Source organism: Aedes aegypti, chromosome 3, assembly GCF_002204515.2.
Source record: "Aedes aegypti strain LVP_AGWG chromosome 3, AaegL5.0 Primary Assembly, whole genome shotgun sequence".
Taxonomy (NCBI): Eukaryota; Metazoa; Arthropoda; class Insecta; order Diptera; family Culicidae; genus Aedes; species Aedes aegypti.
Window position 1 is genome coordinate 123,486,028 of NC_035109.1, and position 26,299 is coordinate 123,512,326.

General features: G+C 37.9%; 1 protein-coding gene across 2 annotated transcripts in view; it reads right to left on the reverse strand.

The window, feature by feature from the left end:
- Nucleotides 1-26,299, reverse strand: part of LOC5577087 — a 392,448-nt gene that overhangs the window by 24,180 nt on the left and 341,969 nt on the right. For both annotated transcript variants that reach the window (XM_021851308.1, XM_021851307.1), the window contains 4 exons: nucleotides 5,932-6,517; nucleotides 4,869-5,045; nucleotides 1,889-2,253; nucleotides 1,406-1,498 (listed from right to left, as the gene is read on the reverse strand). In XM_021851308.1, coding sequence (XP_021707000.1) covers nucleotides 1,406-1,498; nucleotides 1,889-2,253; nucleotides 4,869-5,045; nucleotides 5,932-6,517 — 1,221 coding nt within the window. The remainder of the gene's footprint in view (nucleotides 1-1,405; nucleotides 1,499-1,888; nucleotides 2,254-4,868; nucleotides 5,046-5,931; nucleotides 6,518-26,299) is intronic.

Genomic DNA, 26,299 nt, shown 5'->3' on the forward strand with positions numbered 1-26,299 from the left:
TGTATTCACTTTACACTTTATTTCTAATCACTACTTTTTCGATCCAGTTTCCTAATTGCAAGTATTTTACGATTTTCGTTATTTTCCATACGTTTTGACAGTTCTCCGACTACCATTCTTCCATGTGCTTGTGTTGAAAGTTTGAGAAATTTGAGAATCCAGCGTAGCGCGATCAATGAGTGGAATACAAACATCAGTATCGCCGCTCGGCGGCCGGTTAGAGAAACTGATCGTTCGAAAGGTTGTTGTTTGTAATTTTTGCCGCTGGCGCCAACTGTTAGCGTTCGAAAACAAAATAAACAGCCTATTAGGGGTGGCGGTTTTACCCCGCTTGCGCAATTTTCATAACTATGGCATTATTTCGAAGCTAAATATTTACAATTTATATTTCACTTAACTGTCAATTAGTGTCAATTAGTGAACACGTGCATAGGTCCATTATTCATGGAAATTTTTGTTTTTGTTCATGATATTTTGTGTGTTTCGTCATGATATCATGAACTGAATTCATGGTTTCATGAGATATTTTCTTTTCATGATTTTTGATTAATGATAACGGGAACAGATTTTTTCCGTGTAAATACCAGTAATATGTAAAAAGTCACTCTTTTTATGAAATCATGAATGGTGCAACCGAAAATCTGAGGAATCTACATAAGTAGTTGCTACGTACTCTTAATTTTCTTGCTGGCGTTACGTCTTAACTGAGACAGAGACTGCTTCCAAGCATAGTGTTTTTATGAGCACTTCCGTAGTCATTGACTGAGAGCTTTCTTTGCCAAAGTTGCCATTTTTTCGCATTCGTATATCGCGTGGCAGGTACTATGATACTGCCAGGGAAAATGGAATAGATTTCTAACCCGAAAAGGTCCTCGTCCGGCGGGATTCGAACACACGACCCTCAGCTTGGTCTTGCTGAATAGCTGCGCGATCACTACGACTATTGAGGCCCCTGAATAAGATGATGTACTTGCCATTTTCCAACAATTTGATACCACTCTGTGCCTCCATCATAGTCAGCGAAAATGAAGACTTTGTTTCACCGAGACAATCATATCCGAACCATGGGTAGACACATTGGGATGAAAAATTGTTTACACACCCAACTGGGGAAATATTTGGCCGAGACCTACGCGTCCGACATGTCTGGCAATGACAGTGTATAACTCAATGGCGGCGGTAGAAAGATGGAGTGCGTGCAGAATTTTACGATGATGACGAGAATGATGAGAGTGGGATGAATAATGGCGGTGAGTGATTTATGGCAGCTGGTGCTGGATGGATGGCATCGCGATCTGGGGCAATGTTCTACAATGTTCAGAAAGGTCAGATTTGTAAACTTTCCAAATCGTGTTAGACAGGGCCCCGCAAATCGTTACACCATCCAGGCGGCTTAACTCCGTACCTGTTGACTCCATTCGGGAGGCCGTGTTGACCGTGTCGCCAAACAGACAGTATCGGGGCATTGTCAAACCGACGACACCGGCACAGCATGGACCTGTTGATGGTCGGTTAAACAAATAAATTCGTTTCGTCGGAATAATAAAAAGGGCTCCCATATTGTAGTCATTCAAACTGTTATGACGCTATGCCAAAAGGGAGTTACTATGCAACTTTCATATGCCCTGGATTTATTTTATTACAGAAAAAAAACTTGCTTTTTGTTTACAACAGCGGCATGGTGTTTCTGATTACGGAAAACCGCGTGACGACTGGAAGGTAAAATTTAAAAAACATTTTCTAAAAAAATTCAAGGTACATAGAATATTTTACAGTTTTCACTTGCTTGTTTTATATGATCAAGAGCAACTTCCTGTGAAAGAAAATCCGAGGTACATGAAAGTTGCATAATAACCCCATCTGGACATAGCGTGGTGCTGGTTCTTACCTGTGTGTAATCCGATGCGAAGCTGCAGTGGAACACCCGGTAGGTGGCGAACCTTGAAATTGCCACTCTGGTGCAGCAGATCCAACGCCATGGTAGCAATTTGCTCCGCATGGTCTGGCGTTCGGACGGGTAGGCCTCCCACAACCATGTATGCGTCTCCGATGGTTTCCACCTTGTACACGTTGTAGGCGTTTATGGTGGCATCGAAGCAGGTATAGAGGTCGTTCAGCAGGTCCACCACTTGGACGGGCGTACAGTGGGCGGATATCGTTGTGAAACCAACGATATCGCTGAAGTAGATTGTTACTTCGGAGAACTCTTCCGGCTCGACGGCGAGCCCCAGCTTGAGGCGTTCGGCGACGGAGCTGCGAAAATGGTAGAGAAATATTGATATTAGTAGAACTGCGCTTCGGCTCATGATTGGAGTAAAGATGCTAGTATGTAGTTCAAAAATATCTCAGTAAATGCATATAATGATGTAGAAAGTTGAGGGTTTGCTAAAAACTTGACTATTATGGGATTTTAATTACATGGCTTGAAGATCTTTGGAATCAATAGATGTACATACATACATTTTCCTAGTTCATTGTATTCTGAGTTTTAAAAAATATCATATCGAAAGTTATTTGAAACACTAAAATGTAATATTCAGAATTATATACACTACCCAAAAAAAAGTTTAGCATCCCCTAAACACTATATTATATATGATGCAATATATCAGAATCCTTACTTTCTACAAAGTTGCGGCTTTCAGCAAAGTTGTTCGGAAGCCTTATGGCGCACACTGGGGCAGAATCGAAAAAAAAAACGCGGATACAACCTGCGGTTCTTTGGAATGAAGAGATAGACAAGAAATTCTGGATCCACATTTGGATATGTGTTACATTAGGGCGATTCAAATTTTAAAAATGTTTGAAAATCCAATCTCCCTTATGCTTTTTACCATCCTTACCATAAAAATAGTGTTCTGTGAAATTCTCAGCTTTCTAGGTGGTGATTTAAAGGTGGCTCAAAGACACACGGATAAAAATCTGATCCCCACACCATGATTTACAAATCATGAAATTCATAAATTGGTTAGGTCATAATATCAGGATCGCAAATCATGGTTCCTGGAGTCATAATCATGATTCCTCATAAGCGTAACATCCAGTGTGAAAACACTAAGCGGCGCACTTTGCTTCATCACATTCGTATCGATCACTCTCAATTCAAGATGACGAAGCGGTTGAGTGGTAGAGTACGTGGCTCACATTCGGAAGTTTCTTGGATCGAATCTCAATGCATGCTATTTTTAACTTTTTTTTATTTTGTCGATCATAAACGGATGCGCGACTCAGAATTTGTGGCATTTGAATCATGATTCCGAGCAATCAGCTACAAAAACCTAACGCGTGTGTTGCGTTACGGCAATCTGACTCATGATATCATGAGTCCAAATCATGGTGTATTTTCATAAGACGAAAACACGCTGGAATCATGATATCATGATTCATAATCTTGTTTTTGAATTTTGATTTCTACCCGTGCAATGTAGGTTTATATCTTCTTCTTTCTGGCGTTACGTCCCAACTGGGACAGAGCCTGCTTCTCAGCTTAGTGTTCTTATGAGCACTTCCACAGTTATTAACTGAGAGCTTACTGTGCCAATGACCATTTTTGCATGCGTATATCGTGTGGCAGGTACGAAGATACTCTATGCCCTGGGAATCGAGAAAATTTCCAACCCGAAAAGATCCTCGACCAGCGGGATTCGAACCCACGACCCTCAGCATGGTCATGCTGAATAGCTGCGCGTTTACCGCTACGGCTATCTGGGCCCCAACTGGTAGGTTTATATGGAAATTACTATGAAGAAATTTTGAGAAATGTTCCAAACACGCTAGTACTGTAATGTAAGTAGAAACTCATTTTTCAAACCTTAATGGAGAATGTTGCTGAAGAAACAAATCCCTTTTGAGCTAATCTTGTTTGCGATTTTTGTACATGTTTGCAGGGCTATAATCCCATATTAAGCTAAATAATAGCAAACAAACTCATAAATATCTCTTCTGCTATCCGTCAGATTGAATTTCTTTCTTCAGCAAACTTCTTTATTATGGTTTGAAGAATTAGTTTTTGCTACGGGATAATAAAATCGTACTTACATTACAGTACTAGCGTGTTTGGAACATATCTCAAAATTTCTCCATAGTAATTCCCATATAAACCAACATTGTCTTTGGGCCACCTTAGCTCCATCGCCGATGTCACCAGACGCCGAAAACAACAGAAATTTGGTAAGTGGAGGAGTGTCGATCGAACTCTTCCCAATTGTGGAAACTAAATCTGCAAGCAAGCGTTAGACTGGAATCAAGCAGGACATCGCAACAGAGGTAGACCCAGAGGCTCATGGCGAGACAGCTTTAACAAAGAAATAGAAGAATTCGACCAAAATTTGACCTGGCTACAGTCCATGATGGAAATCTTCCACGTCGGCCCTATTAAATACAGTGGAAGCTTGTTATAACGATATCGCAAGGGACCGACGTAATAGAGAAATGCCATTATAGAGAATGGTTATAACATCAAAATTTTTTGGAAGGGACCGAAAAATGTCACTATAGAGGGCTTTTGTCGCTATAAGAGTTGTCGTTATAACGAACTTCGACTGTAGTAACTATCGTAAGTATAGTGTTACTGCTACTTGGGATGCGAAATATCTATCACTTAAAATAAAATCAATTGTACTATGGGGTACACGACTGTGTAGGTAGATTTACAATTTCATCGGCAGACATACTTCTGTTTCTGTTTGCTGCTTCGACATTCCTGAATTGCGTATGACACATTGTGTAACAACTCAGTGGGCGACAGAGTACAATGTACAATACAGCATCATTTCAATGGGGTTGGTATGCTCGGTTGCGTAGGATCGGTATCATTTTGATGTGTGCATCGCAAAATTATTGTCCTTTTTACATCCTATTACACCTACCTCGGAAGCATCCTGTTAAGCAGTTGTTCAGTCTTTTTGCGTTCCATATCGAGCTGCTCGGTTCGCTCCCGGATCAGCTCTTCCAGGTTGTTGGAGTACTTTTCCAACATTTGAAACATGGTGTCCACAAAGTTGACCTTCCGACCGTGATTTAATTGCTTGAAACGTTCACAGATCCTGTGGAGCGGAAATGATTGGACAAGGTTGTCGAAGGGGAATCAGAATACAAATTATACATAAGATGAATTATATGAATCGGTTACATTGCCCGGATGGAATTTGCCTTTGAAGTCAAACTATGGGGATTGAATATACACAAATGCATGCAGATGAAAAGAATTAATTTATGATGAAAAAATGTTTACCGTAAAATGGGATGTTAAGTGATAAAAACCCAGTTCAACTTTAAGTTTTGAGCAACTTCTAGTTTGTCAATAATTGAACAAAAGTCAGTCTTCTTCCTGCGTCTATAGAGAGAACCAGTTACAATGACGACCAATTTCAGAAATTATCATGAAATCCCAATGGATTATACCATAGTTATAACACATGTTGTTACTCAGTAAGCACATTTTTCTCATTTGTTATTATTTTGGATGGTTAGTACTTAACATAAAAAAAAAGTTATAACAAAATTTTCTCAACATCGAACAAGATTGAAACAATATGTATGTGTTATAGAGCGGAACGGTTTTCGGTATCCTTCATCGTAATTGTTGGGAAAAGAAGTGTGAGAAAAATCTGATGACACGTGAAGAGGCGTAAACGAGTCTCCTTTCGTTTAAAAAATGGCAGATTCCGTATCGTATCCGTATCCGTATCGTATCGTTTGTACAAATCAGTAGAAATAAGCTAACGCACACATTTGAGTGATTTAACTCGCTTGAATATGTCGAAGTTAAATGAATCCAATTAACTTTTATTCTTTTATTTTTGGAGTGTACAATTTCGATCCTTCAAAAACCAACGAATCATCAGCATCCCATTTTATGGTTATTCTCGAAATTAATGGCAGGAATTTGCATTTTTTTTCATTCTGGGTCATTTTAACAGCGTTTCATACATTACGAAATCAGGTCGCATTTCGGGGCTTTCCGCCCAACATTGCCGCATGATATTGATGGCCTCCGGAGGGGCGGCTCCCTTGGACACCGATGGACGTATAAGGGGTGGAGGTTTTTTGATTTTCGCTATAATTTCTTCCGGTGAAAGGGACAGCATACAGAACGGTTCCCCTCGGACGACCACTTCCTGCATGATGATTCCGAAAGCGTACACATCGGCGGCCTGCGTCCCTCCCTTGGGATAGCCCTTGGTGGCTCGAAGTGCTTCCGGTGCCGTCCAGAGCAGATCTTTGGCACTTTTTGGCGGGGGCGTAATACCTTGGGCGTCGTAGAAGTTCAGCATGCCGTAGTCGGTGATTTTTAGCACCCACCGGGCGTCCACTACGCAGTTTCGCGACGAGAGCGTCCCATGAACTCGAATCGGTGACCCGTGAAGGTATCGCATTCCACGAACCAAGTCCGTTAGTAAGCTCAATCGAAACGACCAGTCGAGCTTAATTTCGTCCATGATGAGCACGTCCTGCAACGAACCACGGGAACAGTGTTCGTATACCAAAGCCGTTCGGGTAGGCTCGTTCAGCCAACCTAGAAATAAAAGGGAAAAATTGGTCGTTAGCTGGTTTAGTTAAAAGTAGACTTTTCCTAAAATTATAAATTAGCTAGAAATTTATTTTAGGACAATCACGAAGTGCTCCAAGCTTTTGTCTAAAATATCTAATTCTAGAATGGTGGGCTTTGTGGCCGTGCGGTTTGTATCGCCAGGCAATTAAGTGCATCGTGTAGGAATATTTCTCGGCTGTCTCACTCGATCATGCTTGTCTCGTTTTCCAGTGCTAAGTTACAATGGTTGAAAACGGTGTCCGTGCTATTTTTTTTTTGAAAGACTTGTGATCTAATTTTAAATTTAACTAAGATAGTTCGGGATGGTTTCAAGCATGGGAAACATTCACTCGAATATTGCATTTCTCTCGCTCACATCCACAAGCGGTCAAGAGCGAGATTACCGTTTCTCCGACCAAGCTGAGTGTTTCAATTTCCAATGCGCTTTCTTCTTGTTCGCCGAGCGACAAGTTTAGACAAAAAGGGCAACAGAATGATTCACTACCGACTCCTTGTGCCGAAGGCATCCGATTGCTGTAACGAATGATTCTTTACATTCCGATTCCGCACGAGTGGCATTCGTATTTGAGAGCTGAAGAGCGTTCACTGACTGGTACCGTTTTGATTCATATTACGGACAGCTTTTAATTCCGGACACTCTACTTTGTATGGGAAACATTTCACACGAAATGTTTCAATCTTTGCCGTTCGAATGTTCACAATTTCGAGGCTCGTTTCAATAAACTATTTCCATAAATATCTATGAAAATTTATAATTCACAACTGCCTTAGACGCGTCTTTAGTGGTTTAACGATTTCATTTGATGATTAGACTGTTTTATTAATTATTTTCATGAGATGTCCGGAATTCGAATCAAAGTGTCCGGAATATGAGGCAAAAGTGAGGCAGCGTCCGGAATAAGAATCATCAAAAGGCCATACATTTCGACTTGTTTAAAATTATTCAAGTTGCGGAAGCGTATTCTTTACCCACGATTCGAAAGTTAAGGGTTTCCGGCGCTCGATAACGCTGAGGAATCATACAGAATGATTTATTTTGTATGCTCTATACTGTGCTATACTTCCCTGAGGCCTTAATTGTCCGTAATATGAATCAAAACGGTAATACACAAGGCGAAATGTTTCAGTGAACGCAAAATCTGTACATTTCGCAGGAAGCTTTCAGTGATTGAATGGCGAACGCGTTCTTTCGTGTCTCCAATTTAAGAGAGGATAGGTGCTCTCTCCGCTCCGTATATCTTTTCATTTTCGGTTTATCTCAATCGTTTACGATTCGTCGGGATTGCGCTCACCCTAGTAGCGTTCGGCAGTCATTGAACATTCGGTGGCAGCAGATACTTTGCAGATATTTTATCGGTAGCGTTCGGATGAGTGAGTGAATTTTCCCATGCTTGGATGGTTTAGCGCTAGGAGAGACTAACATTAGTTTAGTTAAGCAATCACAAACATGGCTGTTTACGATTTAAACGCGATTATTATTTAGTAAAAACATATCTAATGTTATTTATTGTATGTATATAAATATTATGTGTAAATTTTTGAAATAACGTCACATAGTTTTCGTCTTATTAGCGCCCTCATAATGTTTCCTAGCGTTTCAGTGCATTTAGAAAGTTTTTCCGTAAGTAAATGCGCTTCTTTTCATGTGTTCAGCATTTTGTATATCCCCCTTAAATTGAGATAGAAAATGCATATTTTGATCTTCTCATTATACATGGTTGAAATCTTCATAAAATTTGTAGAAAATGCTGTTTTGGACAATTTTGTCGAAGACACCAGGTTCACAACTTCATGACTTTTCAAGATATAATATATTTCTGATAAAAACCCATTAAAGGTGTTACAACATAACTTTTGCATTTTTGATTTTGAAGTTTAAGAATGTTCCAGGAACTTTTATATATCATTAAAATATACTACTTTGCAGAATACGGCATCTTGCTAAGTTTGAGTAAGGTACACCGGGGTAAGTTGAAACGGCTGGGGTAAGATGAAATAGTGTGGTATCAAAGTGAAATTTAATAATGATGATAAATTCAATTACAGTAATACTTAGTTTACAGTTGAAACAATCTTTATGAGAAGAAAAATTTGCAATTATTTATTGGCATCATACTACAAACTTTGCGTTTCTTCTTGCCCCGGTGTACGTTAGTAGTTTTGAGCTTATTCCACATACTTGTAACTGAACAAGACGCTAAGAGATGCAGATCAAATTATTTGCATATGAAAGAACAAGTTTTCAACTATAAGAAAACGTCAAGACTAAAGCATGAACTTAAGGATGACTTCCAAAAAAATAACTGCGGGAAGGGACCTGCCAAAAAATATTTTAATAAAACTTATACAGGCAGACACCGACACGTTTTAATGCTTCCAGTGGACGATTTGTTCTTTGAAGGAAGCACCACACTAGACAACGGATTAGCATGCAACGCCCAGTGGCACAGTCGAAATACGTTCCTGACGAAAAGTTTTCCGTACTGAAGCGGGAATCAAACCCACACTTCTTGACTCGATGCGGCTAAATGCTTGGTAACACTAACCGCTCGGCCACAAAGCCCACGTAATACTCAAAAAAGTTTGAAAACGAGCAAAATATCCTATTCCGTCTAATTTTTGACAAAAATAGAGGTCAAATTTGCAACGAATGGGTTTAGTGTTGACAAATGAGTTGTCATGCAGCTCCAACTAATAAAAAAGGCTAGAACTTACATGGGAAAATATGCAAAAAATGTTTACTGGATGCCGATAAAAACCAACACAGTTAAAAATGCTACATTGAGTTGATATTACAATAAGGCGTTGTTATATTTAACAACCTTTTTCTTCATTTTTCAACTGTTTGGCGATTGTAGATATTTTATCTGTATATAGCTGTTCTTTTTTTATTTATTTACTACATCTTCAGTATAATACTGCACAGACTGATACCTTATATTTATAACTAATTAAAAAACACGAAATCGAAGTTTACACCTGATAAACACGATTTACATTCAAGACATTTTAACAGAAATTCCTAGGCAACATACTCCAAAACATATACAAAACAACTAGTAGTACAGTCTCAACGTGTGGGTCGCCACGTGGTTGCGGCGTAATCCTTGAACTCTCGATATCGTATACCCTTTGGCCAGTTCGTTGAATTCAAAGCCTTGGTACGGTATTTCCCATCGACTTCCACCTTGAATGAAATGAAATCCATCCTCGACACAGCTCTCCACGTTGGTTTCAAACAGCTGATTGCATGTATTTCATGCACACAAAGGTCTTCGTTTACCATTCGTTCAATCTCTTCTTCGGTAACATCGGTAGCAATGTTGGACAGGTATAGCTTGAAAGTTTCGTTAGGTGTAGTTCTGGTCTCGAGCTCACTCAGAAACACGGGTAGTCACAGAATGACTAAATGTTAGTAATTTATGACTATTTTATATCTGCCTCTCTGTCATCCTGCAGGGAATTTTATTCCTATTTGTCAATTCGCCTGAGTTGACGCATCGCTAAGCTTCAACCCAGTCGAAATGACAGTTAGTGTAAAAATCCACAGCAGAATGAAAGAGAGGCGGATAGAAAATAGTCATTAATGCATAAACTTTAGTAATTCTGAGACTATTTTTATTTCTGAGTGCTGTTTGGCAATCGACGAATTAGTTATAATTTTCGTTGATGACAACGGTTGAACATCTTTAGGCGGTGAAGGTGATGAAGCGTTCAATGCTGATATGATACTTTTGCTTCTTCTAATTTGATTGATTCAACGGGTGTCTCCATCGGTTTTGTTGATTTATTGTCGCACCGCCATCAAACCGGATCGCGCCAGTGAGACTCGCGACTCCTTCGCAGAACCCCTCGCAGACAACTATTTTTACATTGTTGACAAGTTTGATCCATTTTGGCGCACCCTAATTCCAAACGAGTTTTTTCTTCCCACAAATAGATGGCGTGCGGCCATGTACGTATGTACGAAGGGAACGCAAAATACCAAAAATACACGACGATGCTGCTATAGAGTTGAGTTTTCGCATTCTATTTCTGCCATAATAATCGCTTATTCTGTCCTAGGACAGGACGTGACAGCTCAACTAAGACTGCCCCGTTTTTTTCAGTCGATAACCTTGACGATACAAAAGCCAGTGCTACCAGTACCCTTTTTACGCAAATCTTGTGAACTAATTCAAATATCAAGGCTCATAATATGGATGTTTCTTGCACGCGTTTTTCATTCAGTGCAATAGAGGATGCTAGATTATTTTAATATCAGGTTTCCATTCAACACTGGCGATATTTTTATAGAAATTTGACAAAAATTTCCACTATATTGCTCCTAATTAAGTAGGCCTTTGCCAAAACGACCAATCAGATGAGGTCTTTTTTGACAGGCAATTGGTTTCGTTTTTGTTCTGACACGTCTTGTCTTAGATTCTGTCTAATTTCAACTGCTGATGATTTCAGTGAAGGTTGGCAAGCTCTGATGATCAATTACTTCAGATATAAAAAATCAGCGGGAAACGTCAGCTTATATGCGCAAGGAAATCTACACTCTGACCACGAAAAGCTACTACGATCATTTACATTTCTACCCGGTAAGCTACTTTGATTTTTTTTTCAGGAACTTCCCTGGAAATTTCTCCCACATAGCTCACATTTTGTTTTTCGATAAATTCTTCACAAATAAATTGGCGGTCATAGTATTTTTTGATGGGCAATGTCGTTCCTCCAAGGAACATCCGAATATCTTCAGAAACAGTTGACCATTGATCAAGATAGAAGATTTTTAAAGAGCTTGTGAAGGAATGGTGCTATATGTTTTTGTCGGTAATCCAGTAAGGACGTAATGCCAGGATGAAGAAGAATAAAAAGAAGAAAAGAAAGTGTAACCAGTATTCAGCAGCGGTCTAAAAATTCAACCTGTTGAGTACCAATACGTTATATAAACTCATTCAACTGCTTGAAACCAATAGCATCGAAGAAATCCAAAATGGCCAGCAAATTTTTCCACTCAAAATGATACTTCTATCCTTCACTTGGCTCGAAAAAAGAACCAACAATTGAAAATCTTTTACTTTGTTGTAAAAACAGATGTTTATATTGATTGCACTTGTCATATACAACAAAATCATACAACAGGGTTTAGAAAATCGTTCACTTCATAGTAGATAGTTTCCAATTTTCTCGTAATTTGATTTCCCGTTGCCATTTCCCGGAAAATCCTAGGATATTTTCAAAAACGTGAAAATAAAGCAAATTTGTTGTTTTTTTATATTATTCGTTCATTCATTTATTTAGTTAACATGTAAACAGATAACACTGAATCAACAATTTCACCAAAGACTTAATAAAGACCTCCATGTCCCTTGCAGTTGCCCAAAATTTTATGTCTCATCACACGGATAAAAATCTGATCCCCACACCATGATTTACAAATCATGAAATTCATAAATTGGTTAGGTCATAATATCATGATCACAAATCATGGTTCCTGGAGTCATAATCATGATTCCTCATAAGCGTAACATCCAGTGTGAAAACACTAAGCGGTGCACTTTGCTTCATCTCATTCGTATCGATCACTCTCAATTCAAGATGACAAAGTGGTTGAGTGGTAGAGTACGTGGCTCACAATCGGAAGGTTCTTGACTCCAATCTCAATGTATGTTATTTTTAACTTTTTTTTTTTTAATTTGTCGATCATAAACGGATGCGCGACTCAGCATTTTTGGCATTTGAATCATGATTCCGAGCAATCAGCTACAAAAACCTAACGCGTGTGTTGCGTTACGGCAATCTGGCTCATGATATCATAAGACGAAAACACGCTGGAATCATGATATCATGAGTCATAATCTTGTTTTTGGATTCTGATTTCTACCCGTGCAGGTAATCTAGAATGCCGTGAAAAGTGTACTGCGGTCTGTCAAACTTGGGTATCTTTTGCACTACCGAGGGACCAAATGCAGTACTAGAAGTGGTACCAAATCTGAGCCCGAGTGGAACGGACCTGATTTCACGCCACAATACTCGGTTCGTGGCCGCATTTCTCCATCCTCGGTTCTGCCCCACGCTCGCCAAATCGATGCGCACTTGATACGTCCACCTAGCTCACTGCGCTCCACGCCTTCTTGTACCAACCGGATCCGAAGCGAACACCATCTTTGCAGGGTTGCAGTTCGGCATTCTTGCAATATGCACTGCCTATCGTATCCTTCCAGTTTTGGCCACCTTTTAGATACCGGGTTAGGTGTAGAGTTGGGCGAGCGTTTGAAGACTCCAAATGCTTGCAGGTCCTCTTCGCGCATCGTCCACGTTTGATGCCCGTAGAGGACTACTGGTCTTATGAGCGTTTCGTACATGGTACATTTGGTGCGGGCGTGAATCTGTGAACGTGACGTGAATCAGTAGAAGCATTAACCGAAGAATGCTAATGTCGCTGCTGTTCGTGTTACCAACATCTAGTTTGCCACGAACTGACAGCGTGAGTACCGGGCCTCAAAGTATCAGATTAATTTTAGGAACCAAAACAACATCATGGTATAGAACAAACAATGAAAAACCATAATTAAAGGTAATAAACATTGAAATCAGTTTTCTGACCATTACGCCATTAGCGTTCTACTACTATTGTCGCACCGCCACCAAACCGGATCGCGCCAGTGAGACTCGCGACGCGCCTCAACTAGCGCGATTTTGAAATCAGTTTCTTAGTGTGGCGCTGCATTCTTACGATTTTTATGAACACAGCGCATTATTCACATATTAGCTGCGACGCACGGGGCCCGAGAAAACAATAATTATAAATAAATGTTGGTCTTGATTTCTACCGGATACATAATAATATTTCTATTCGTGAATCGCAGCTTCTTTTGGAGGCCATAGTAGGCCCGACTTTCACTGATGATGCGCCTTCGTATTTCACGGCTAACGTTATTGTCAGCCGTCAGCAAGGATCCAAGGTATCTCCTTGCCGTACAGTAAAGATGTGGTCCGTTGTCGATCGGCCGTTAACGAAGTCGGCTTGATAACTTCCCACAAACTCGTTTACTACAGGTGACAGACGACGGAAGATGATCGGGGATAATATTTTGTAGGCCGCATTTAGAATGGTAATCGCTCGAAAGTTCTCACAATCTAACTTGTCACTTTTCTTGTAGATGGGGCATATTACCCTTTCCTTCCACTCCTCCGATACCTGTTCTATTCACCAGATTGTGCCAATCAGCCGGTGCAGACAAATGGCCAGCCTCTCAGGGCCGATCTCCATAAGTTCAACTCCGATACCATCCTTACCAGCAGCTTTATTGTTCTTGAGCTGGTGAATGGCATCCTTAACCTCCCTCGAAGTGGGGGCTGGTTGGTTTCCATCGCACGCAGTTCGTCATTTTCAGTGCTCTCAGCGCCATTCAGGTGTTCGTCGAAGTGCTGCTTCCACCTTTCGATCACCACACGCTCGTCTATCAAAATGCTCCCTTTCTTATCCCTGCACATATTGGCTCGCGACACGAAGTTGTTGCGGGATTCGTTGAGCTCCTTATAGAACTAACGTGTTTCTTCAGACCAGCACAGCTGTTCCATCTCCTCGCACTCCGTCTCCTCCATGTTCTTCTCCTGTTGCCGTGCAGGTTTGGTACTAGATCCAAATTTCAACAGTAACTAAACATAGAAAAATTGATCTAAATTCACTTCTGCACTAAAACTTGGGTTTGACTTTCTTCAAAAGTATAAGGCTATATTGGAAAATATTGTAGTATTGCAGCTATGGTATTCATCACATTTGTCCTTAATATTTCATTAAGATCCTGGTACTCAGATTGAAAAAAAAAAAAATGCCATAACATTGAATCCTTGAGAAAGTTTTGCTATGACATAAACCTGTTTAAAAATCTATATCGACGAAGAAATCAACTTTATTAATGAGAACTGCGCTCCAGTAAAGTTGAACTGGACACAGTTTAAACTTCTATCGTCAATTTGTTAATGAACGGGAGTTTTTAGGAAAAGTGAGATTTAAATGTCCAAATACCATCGCATAGCAATCAAAGTCAATATGGTAACCCTCTTACTGACAGTAGCATTTTTTGCCATAAAACAATATTTGAATAGCGAATTTCTACTATTTTTTCACCAATTCTAAAAATCTCTTCTGTTTTAGGACATTTTTCATATGGAGCTATTTTAATCGCCATTTTATTTTTACTCAATTTATCGAAAAATAAATAAAAAATGGACTACATAAAACAGGTATTAAGGAGTTTCTCTTATCAAAAAATCATAAAGATCGGTAAAGTTATCTTCAAGAATATTAAACATTTCAAAAATATGTTTTTAGAAGTCTTCAAGTTGAAAGATCGGACAGAGCAGAACCAAATATAGGGGGGATTCAATCCTTGGGTTTGCGCTACATGCAATGACTCGATGGTGGGGTATTTGCTGGTTGGAAAAATTAAACCAAAAAGTACTTGAATGTAAAAAGTGAATGCCAAATTGATTTTGACTCTGAAGGCCGTCACATTGACGTCTCCATATATAGAACAAACGTGCATGGATATGTGCGTTTCGTAACGATTTGCTCTCCATATCTGGAAACTGGATATTTTGAACTGTTTATTTAACACTAGACCGATTTTCCCTTCCCGAACCAAAAGAAAGAAGCAATCGTGCTTTGCCATTAGACATTTCTCGGCGAAATTCTCTCTCTTTCACGCTTTAACAAAACTTGGAAACAATGTTGCCAGTACCTGTCAACTTTGACGGGTACTGGCACCGTTGTTTTCAGATTTCCCGAAGGAGGGAAAGAGAGCGATTTTCTGATGGCGTCACCGTGCAATGGGCAATTCAGGTGGGCACTTTTTTTCTCTATCTTTCATCTGACTGTATGCAAATGGGCGGGGCAAATTTATTTATTTATCTTTGCTGAGAGCGCTTAGAGCACGGAGCAGCAGAAAACAGTTTTCTGTTACTGTGCTTGTACCGTTTTGTCTCAAATTCCGAACAGACTCATATTCCGAACACTCGGTTTTTGTATGGCGATTTGGTTGAAATGTTTCGCTGAAATATGTCACTAAATATCAAGGAAATGGCAGTCAATTGCAATTCATTTTTAACGTCTCCAATATAATTTATACCGCGGGAGTAGTGATGATTCTCTAGTTTCAGACCAGAAGAACAAGCTCAAGTAAATTTATTTGCGAAATTATTCATTTGAATACGATTTATTCGTGCTGTTCGGAATTTGAATCAAGGTGTTCGGAATATGAGACAGAATGAACACAGTGTTCGGCATTTGAATCAAAATGTTGTTCCATACTTTAACGTAAAAACAACACTTAAACTAATAAAATCAACATTATTATCGGTACACCCAACAGCTAACAGTTAGGCTTTGCGAGAAAATTAAAATTTGCACAAATATCTGCCAATTTATGCCAATCAGATGCATTTGAAGTCACTATTGGCCTTAAGTGTTCGGAATATGAGTCAAAACGGTATGTTTGGCGTGACGCGCAAAGCAAGGCACGTGTCAAGCGTAATAATAAGGCCGAGAAACGAACGAAGAATGGGGAGAAGAATTGATTCGTTTTTTAATTCTTGCTGATTGAATGAACCGATTCCCGCCACAAAAGAGCCACGAATCACTCATTCTTTTGAGTGATCTGGATCTTTTGAACGGCTCCGATTCTTTTTGTCCACCTCTAGTTTTAACTGTCGCAAAAAACTTTCATTCGAATACCCCTATATTCGGGGCGGTTTGGCCGATGGGGTGGTATGAGCACTTATTGAAAACTGCATATTATTTTGAATTTCAATCTGAAATAATATGCAACTCCAAAGCTTTCCAGGAAATGAAGCGATAGACATGCTATTTATAAATACTTTTACATTCAAATGTGATGAAAACAATAATTGTGTTTTTAGATTATATGGGATAATTTCATAATTGCTCATTTTACCCCATCGGGAAAAAATCGACTTGAAAAATCACTCGTTCATACATAGACTTTATAAGACAACGGAAATCATACGAATCTAGTGTATTGATCTGAAAATTGTAGGAAATCAGGCAACATTCCGAAGATTTCATAATATTTTCAGCACTTTTATCGACTTTTCCTTAAAATAGCCGAACAGCCCCACTTTCCCCTATGCGCGTTTTAATCCAAAGTAAAAGTCAAAAATAATATCATTTTGATTTTTGAGCAACTAAAAATACACAAAATTCTAAATTTTAAATGCAAGCTTGGATATTGGAGGGTTGACGGAAATAAGAATGAAGCAATGAGCGTGCTCCTACGTTTTAATGTACGAAGATAAACCATCCTTAGTGCTGAAAAGATGATAATTAGAATAAGCCTTTAAGTATTAATACGTTCCTTGATCGACCTGAGAGGATCGAAATCAACGAACTGTACAAATCTTACGTTCCATTTATTATGAAAAAAATAATTGGTTCAAACGATTATTCGGTTTTTCATTAATACCGAAAATACCGGTACCGTAGAATGGGGTGTTAAGGGATGAAAAAAAATTTCAACACGAATTTCAAGCAACTTCTAGTATGTCAATAATTCAACAAAGAACAGCCCTACCCCTACCTCTTGTCGTGCATATCAAATGTCAAATACAATTTTGAGGATCCTACGACAGATCTCTTCAATAATCATGAGAATGTGTGATTTTTGACGGAAATGCAAAATGGGGTGTTAAGGAATTTGAGTTTCGTAAATAAAACCATATAGGGAGTCGATGCCGGTTATGGACCCTTTGCGTATTATGGGCCCCCTACAGAAAAACATAAAATTAGCACTCAAAGCAACCTTATTCCTATGAAAATCCACCGGGGGAACTTCGATTGCATTGTTAGTCAGCAGTTTCAGGCAAAATATTTGGTTTGAGGCGCATAAATACAGCTATTTGAACAGTTTTGTGAATGAAACCACACAAGAGGGTGCACAATACGCATTTCCAGGTGGGTCCACAATAGGCACGTCGGCAGCGAGCCGGATTACATTGGAATCAAATGGAGGGTCCATAATCCGCAACATCAAATTTGTAAACAATCCTATTATGGACCCCGGGAGGGTCCATAATAGGCATTCGGACAACAGTTTTCCAGATGTATATTTCTCTGGGAAAATCGTATGATTTTGTATGTTGCATGGGTGTACTGTAAAGTAAAGACATTGAACTTGTTATTAGACTCCACAAAACGTATATCTGCCTGAGATATAATTGCGGAAAGGCGTCGAGAATGAATTTCAACTACTAAGGGGTCCATCACTAGCATTGACACCCTATTTCCAACAACAAAACATAATCCTTTTGGTCAATAACTTTGACGCTTTCATTCAATTTCATAGGTTATGTTCAACCTTAATCAGATAATACATCAATATTATTGAATTTGGAACTCCTGCAAACGCAAACCGTTTTATTTTACCTACCAAATCTTTCATAGTTATTTGTCCTTTGTGGGAACAATCAATACATCGTCAAATCGTCTTGAATTGATTTTTATACTTATTTGAAACTGGGTTATAATCTCATTTGCAGTTTACGAATCCTATATGCTTTGCAGAGCAACTTCGTAAATAACCTATCATATAAGGATAATTTCAACAAGCTTTTAGTTTTATTTCCCTATTAAAATGGCCAATTTGACCTATGTATAATATACTACACTAAATAACGTAGTTGCATGCAACATTCAGTAGCATGGTCGAAAAAATACTGAAGAAAAGTATTCCAGTATGGAGCGGAAATTTAACGCACACTCTATAACACAATGCGCTTAGTGCCCGACGAGGCCACGAAGTTTCTCAAAAAGAGCCTAAAAATGACAAAATATTACTATTGTTTACCACGAATCAATTTCTTCAAAACCATTTCTAAATAAAAGAATCATTCGAACTTTCAAAACATTTTACAAGTGTGATCGAACAAGTTTTAAAAATTCAGACAACTCTCCCCTACTCGATATCGAGTAAGAGAACCATAGTATAAGTTGGTTTCCATGGCTAACTCGATGGTCCCTTGGATCGCAGTTGCACTGGTGTTGTGTTCTGTAACGCGATACCTCTCTCATTCGATGATTACTTCAATATTGATTTAAGGAAAGTTGTTTGTAGTATCAAGAAAAATCCCATATTTACTTTAATACGTTGTTATCAAGATTTTCCTACCAGTTTTACCGATTTTTCGAGATTAGACGTTTTTGGTGATATTCAGTAACAAACAAAATGAACCCGTTAACTTTTACAATGCAGTTTTGCTTCACAGATCAAGCCAAAAGTATATTGAAATATATTACGGCATAAATTTAATGAGTTCAGTAACTTGGAAAAAGTAGAAAATATAATCCTTTAACACCCCACTTGTTTTCAAAAAGAGACTTTTTCCATAGAAATTATTAAAAGTCGAAATCTATATAAAATTTTCAAAAGTTTTTGTCATTGTTATGATTTTAATTAAATCTACTTATCTTTTAAGTTACTCTCATATTTTTCTCAATCTTGTCTCTTAGTTTTGTAGGTAAATGTATTTAGCCTATAAAATTCGAACAAAAATATTTTAGATTGTTTTCAACATCTAGATTCCACAATACTTTATTTCAATAGACATCCGTTATCACATAATGCAGCTCACAATCCTCCGAACAAATGAAGCATTTCAGATGACTGATATATCGACTTACGACGTTTTTGTGACTTGTCAAACTTGATGGAGAAGTTTAATCCCTTAAAACCCCACTAGTCCTTAACACCCCATTTTACGGTACTTAAGAGATGGATCGCAGCAAGCTGTGCGCAAGGTTGGCTGAGTATCGTTTTCTGTCACGATTTTGTTAGTTCTCTGATAATTTCTAATCGGCCGATCATCGTAAGCAAAATCGGGTTGCGTACAACCATGAAGTTGTAGTGAAGTTAGGCGTTTCTCAAGTAAAAAAGTAGTAAATCGTGTACGATAAGTTTCTCTGTTCGGAAATTGTCAATGCAGTGTGCGACAGAAGTTGAAAGGAAAGCACATGATTTTCCCGTCCTCAGTTATGAGTGTGAGCGAAAAATGAAAGATGGGCTGTAAATTTTGAAGCTGAATGTCATGAAGATTGCGAAGGCTCGCGGTTGCAGTTACTTGGAATTTGAATTCAGTGTTGAAGTGAAGCTAATCACAGAAGGGACCGAAATTACCTATCAAGAAAGGTTCAGCTGCTGGTGCTGCAGTTTAAACTTCATCAGAAGGCTTCTGTAGCTGCACCAATGCCTTCAGATTGTAAACGCTACTTGAGGAATTTGGTGAGAGATTTCCATTTTAAATTTTATTTGTTCTTCTATACTTTGATTGTTTTGCGCATTTGTTTTTAAATTTATGGGAGACAGTTGCGATTTGTATATAACGGGAAAGGGGCAAAACAAATTTTTATCTCGTTTCAGAGAGCGAGCAAAGGCGCTTAAACTAAGGCTCTAGGGCCTGGACATGAGGAGGAAATGCCTATGTCCCAACCCAGGAGAACAACAAGGAGTGTGCATTAACTTTCTTAGTAACGCCACTCCCAACGACTTTACCTATAACCCTGAATTGAAACGGTTGGTACGGTTGTCCCCGTTTTATCCTTTAATTAGTTGAAAATATTTTGGCTATCAGTTTATTCATGCGTGAATAACCTGATCGTCATGATTTTTTTCAATTATCTTCATCCCAAAAGTCTGCACAGTGGGCCTGGCCATTTTAATATTTGTATCATATCGCTGATATTCTGCATATATTAATGCAGACAAGAAAATACCTGAATAATTTTAGGTATTTCCAGGATGCTTTTCAAAATTGGCTGTGTAAGTGCTTAGATTAGATTAGAATACCGAAAATACCGGAACTTAATGATTCTCAGTTTCGGTATTTTGGTACTTAAAGTTGGTCGGTATTACCGGTATTTACGGTACCGATACTCTCGGTTCCAAAAGCCTAAACAAAACCCATGAAAATAATATATATAAAAGCAATCAACAAACTTGTTAAGGAGTCGGAACACATATCTCTAAAACCAGGTAATAATTTTAAAGAATTTCATTTTTAAAACTTTTGTGCTACCATTTCGGGAAACAAAGAAAGAGCGATCAAAATTTATTTTTTTTGGTGCAAAAAATAAATCCTGACATTAGAAGGTTGGAGCTTCTACATACTTGAACTTACCATACAATTTTGATGACAATTTTTGGAACTTACATTTTAAATATTCATCTGGAGATATACGTGTTGAAAACAGTAAGGACATAATCTATTTGAATGAAAATCTCTGTTGTATCCTGTTTTAAATTCGCATCCAGTTTAATTCTAACGAGTTCTAGACTCATTTTGCAAATGGTGAATGAGAAATGAATATGGTGAAACTGCTTGTTGCCATCACATCCGTGCGGAAATAGAGTCACTTTCTTCGACAATGTGTTCGAAAATAACATTTTCGCACTAGAAGTAATTCCAGTCTACACCCAGGGGAATCGGAAAATCCTGGATTGACCGAATTTTGAGCTTCACCATTTGCGATATGGTCCACGCAACGTATCTACAGCTGAACTGAGCCTAGGAAGGCACCAGACGAGTAGATTCGATTGATTTTTATAATCACCGTACTGACTACCGATTGCTTCAGGGTTCTTGTTCTTCTTCTTTTTGGTATTACGTCCCAACTTGGAGAGAGCCTGCTTTTCCGCTCAGTGTTTTTATGAGAAATTCTTTGCAAATTGGTAATTTTTGCATTTGAATATCGTGTGGCAGGCACAAAGATACTCTATGCCATGATAATTCGAGACAATTTCCATTACGAATCTTTGACCGGTGAGAATCGAACCCACTACCGGCCTTGTTGAATAGCTGCCCATTCACCGCCTTGGCTATCTGGACCCCTATCGCTCCAGGGTACATGTGGGAAACCAGGCTCCCTATTCAATGGAATTTCGAGATTGACTTGTGGGTTCTGTTTTCGTTTCGTTTGGTTGCAGTGCTGTGACCCGTATGATTTGATATTAGGGGACTGGAATATTCGTGGAACAGGATCTAAAGCTGGATTTGCCATTGTATACGTGATTTAGGTTTAAATGCTTTCGGTTTTGTGGTGGTTGGATTGTTTCAAAAAGTTGCCTTCTGGGTGTTGCATTTGAATTTGAAAGAAGGAAGAGTTGTAGTAATCGGACCAGTGAACCACTACAAGGACCCAATGTTTCATTGGTTTATTTTCAGCAATGTTTTCTTCCAAATGAGATGAGCACCTTTGTTTTTATTTTTAACATTTTAAGTAAAATTTTTGGTGCGGTGAATGCACTTAGCATTTCATTCATTTCCATTGTTTGCTTCACCTTTGACAAATCTTTGAGCTTCTTTGTTGTTTTACTAAATAACATTTGAAGATTATTTCAGAAATTAAATTGCTTAAGATTGAGTTTTTAGTGAAACATCTTGGAATTCAGACTTTTTGAAAAATAACGAACATAATGATGGATTCAATTTTTGTCAGTGAACAGTTCGGATTCCAACATGTGCATTCGACCACTCCTTAACTTTTACGTGGAGCGAATTCGTTCCAACAAATCTGAAGGCTATTCTACCGCTCTTGCTTTTCTAGACATTGAAAAAGCTTTCGACAGTGTTGTACATGAAGATTTTAATCGTCAAATTAAAAAAACTTTAATTTTCTAACATACATTGTTAAAATACTTCAAAGTCATCGGTCAAATCATACACATCAGGTTAATTAAATCAGAATTCCAATTCTGAGAGACATCTCGTTGGAGCTAGGTTTCTGAATGCAGCATTTTGGAAAAAAAACTTAATATTTTCATGTCTATATCACCTGAGTTACTATAGGGGTGTCAAAAATCCGCCTGCGTGTCTTCTGTAGTAGATTTTTCTTCATACTTGCCAAAATGGGAGATTTCTCCTAATGTATCCAAAATTCAACTTATATTATTCCAACATAAACCAATTTGAAACCTTCATGTACACATGTCGTCACGATAAGATGAGTTTCAATTAATTGGCTAGATATACACTACCCACCATATATATGGAATCGTTGCAATACTGAGTATTGCAGCACTTATAAGTTTAGCATAACCCAAAAACCAGTGATAAAAGTTTTTTCAAAAAAATAAAAATCGCAGGAGCTAGACGTATTTATGAGGATAACCTCAAAAATACATTGATATAGTACTTTAGAATCACGAGATAATATTCATTTTAGGTGATGCTAAACTTTTCAAGGTGCTGCAATATTCAGTATGAGTGTTGCAAAACGCGATTCCATACTTATGGTGGGTAGTGTAAATTTAACTTTCAGAAGTCACGATGAGCGTATAGTAACCAAATGTGATAAATGAAATGCCAGTATTAACTTATTAACAGAAAATTGTAAATTTGTTTCAAACAAGCTTTTTATCTTCAAATAAATTTTTAGGCCAGCCATGTTGTGTAATGTACCAATATGAACTAGCCCTTGTAATACCAGAAAAAAAACTCTACTGAGTCGATTAAATTAAACATATTGATCAAATTTCGAGCAATGTGCAAGTCGTGTTCATTTTATTCATAAGAATCGTGAAAGATTTACACCACAGGAAAGGTAACACTACCACTAAGTTGATTAAACACGTTTTCATTCTGATGAAACTGCACTTTCCAATCTCCCATATCGGTTTGTTAAACGTTTCTCTCCTCAGTGATTGGGTGCAATTTATATTCCGTTAACGAAGAGAGCAAATTTGGTCGCTTTTCCCGAGCAAACGTCGCCAATCATCATCAAAACTGCTGCTTGCTTGCTTGCTGTTGGAGGTGATCGATCGCTTTTTACGACAAAAAGTGCAGGTTCGGCAAAATGAAGTTCTAGCTAGGCGCTCATTCATCGTTGGCATGAATAGAGAAGCTTAGATGTATACACTGACAAAAATCGTAAAATGATATGTTTCATGACACATACATAGCAGAAGTTAGGTACTTGTAAGAATACTCCTAATGTGAACTTGTTGATAGAGTCATTTACATTTTATGAATTATTCAGAGACTAAATGACTAAAAGTTATAAGGTTTTTTTTTTATTAGTGTACATCCAATATGCACGTAGTCATCACTTGCGGTAGAAGAAAAATATGTCTATAAGGAATTGACGTTAATCAAACACTTGGCTTCATATGAACCATAACCAAAAGTGGAAAAGTAGCATGATAGCCTGATTGCACTTTGCCAAACATGGTGAAAGGAATCTTGCGAGCTATCATGTTTGCTCGCTACTGTTGAGGAAAGTTGTGCGATGTGGACTAGAGTGGCTTCTTAGCTCTGAAGTCTAAGGCTTAGAATACTACATTTAGAAACAGACTTTTCATCATTGGTAACGTGAAGCCTAAAAGAGGAAGAAAGATAGAGCATAGTTTTTGTATGAAATATCATCTCTGAAGATGTCAATAAATGTAACACTAAGATTTCAAGATTGAAAAAAGAATTGACACTATGTCCTGATGTTGCCAATTTTTCAGTTTTTTTTTTCAAATTATATTTATTAAAATCTGATATTTGTTCGTGTTACATTTCTTGTTTCTTATTCTACTTACTTCTACTACCATAGTATCATCAACAAATATTTAAAAACCTTACAAATTCTGCGTTGAAAACATTTCTGTTATTCCAACTCAATTCTCGAATTTCTTCCCTGAACGTAAACAAATTTGGTTCATGAACCCTCAAATTGAATCCGATCGCTTTAGCTGTCAACCAAAGAGCAGCTTTAAACTGCTTCGATGATTTTGGAATTTTAAACTGCAGAATATCTTCAACATCATAGAAATAAATATTCATATTTTGTCTAACTACATTTGAGCACCAGTTCCAGATCATTTTGGCTTTAGGGCATTGCTTGATACGATGTTCGTTGGTGTCAGATAAACCGCATTTGTCACAAAATGTCTCGTTTATGTGCCCGATGTTATATGCCTTTAATTTCTCTCTGTTCGGTATGAGATCATTCACAAATGCAAATTACTTAGCACGAACTTTGAGCGGTAAGAAGCTTGAGCTTATGTTTTCCCAATCCCAATCCCAAAAATTTGAAGTCTTCAGCAATTATTTTCAGCATAAAATAACGATCAACTTTGCCGAAGAAACCATACACCTAAACTGCTATTTGACCGGAATGGCATATGAGTCATTCATGCAAATAACACTAAAAAATATGACTTCATCTCAAAACATCGGCGTCATTGAAAGGTTCATTTTCACAGAAGACATCAAACGTCTATCTCTTCATTCCGAAGAACTACAGGTTGTTTCCGCGTTTTTTCGATTCTGCCCCAGTGTTATATTTCCATTTTCAACATCCATCAAATTCTTAAATGTCCTGCCATGTGCGTAGCTTGATCGATCTTTTTTTTTCAAACTATTTGGTTTACAAATTTGATAAAGCTGCTTCTCTGGATATTCCTCCAGACATTTTTGTTTAGATTTTTCAAGCAATTCTTCTAAGAATTGCAGGTATTCTTGTATGTGATGACACATGAATACACAGTTATCTCAGTCATGGGCTTAGGATCAAATTCCACCTAATGACTCTTAAGACTAAGTAACCCGTCATTTGTTTTGGCAACCATGTTGATATTGCAGCTTGCAATTCCGAATTGAAAAAACTCAGTCCATATGATAAATATTGGTTCAAAAAAGTATCACTATACATGCTCACATGTGGAAAGTTTATTGATACTTTTTCAGCTAAATCAGTGCAAATTAGAGTGTCCATTCCGGGACATCCCGGGACAAAAATCCCGGGATTTGACCCGTTTCCCGGGATATTTGTTCAGACATCCCGGGAATCCCGGGATTCCCGAAATGTGCGTAGAATTTGATTAAAACCACCAAACTTCCATGAAAACAATGACACAATGACAACAATGAGTAAGAACAATCACTATAAAGCCTTATTTGATAAAAAAAGATAAGCATAATGAAAAAGAGAATAAAAGAATAATTATTTTAATGAAAAGATCGATGCATCAAGTTAAACATATTTTTTGTTTATCTTTTTGCAAAATTTTAATGCTTTTCTCTTCAGCATTAGCCGTTTTTATAAGCCTAGGTTGAGAAAGCATATTTGAAAGTACACCTAACCTTCAGGCAATAATTTGCAGTAATCAACTTTTAGCATGATATTCTATAATACTTTAAATGCTCTCTAATCGTTTATATTGTTCAAAAGTTTTGATGACATTTAAACATAATTTTTTACCATACTCCCATTCATAACTGCTACAGAGAATTAAAAAAAAATCTGTAGCAAACCCGAAATTATTCAAGCTAATGATTGATTTCTGTTAAGTTACTTTATCAGAATAAGAAAGTCATATATGAAATGTGATTTGTAATAATTAACATAATATCTATGATTTATTATATGTTAATTATCCTGGAAAGATTTATTTCATTGAAAAAACATTGTTTTGTTGAATTTGTATTTATATTGCAACAAAAAAACTAGCTTTATTTAAAATTTTACTGATTCCGGGATTTCCCGGGACATGCTTAGATTATTGTCCCGCATCCCGAGACGAGCAAAATGGCCGAGATATAGACACTATTGTGCAAATCCAACTGATTTTTTTCACTTCGAAATCGTGAGGTGACTTGACAACAATCATCATCGACGAGTACAAATTTCAATGACGGCCTACTTCGCTTTAAGGCTAAGTAGCCCGTCATTCGTTTTGGCAACAATGATGACTTTTC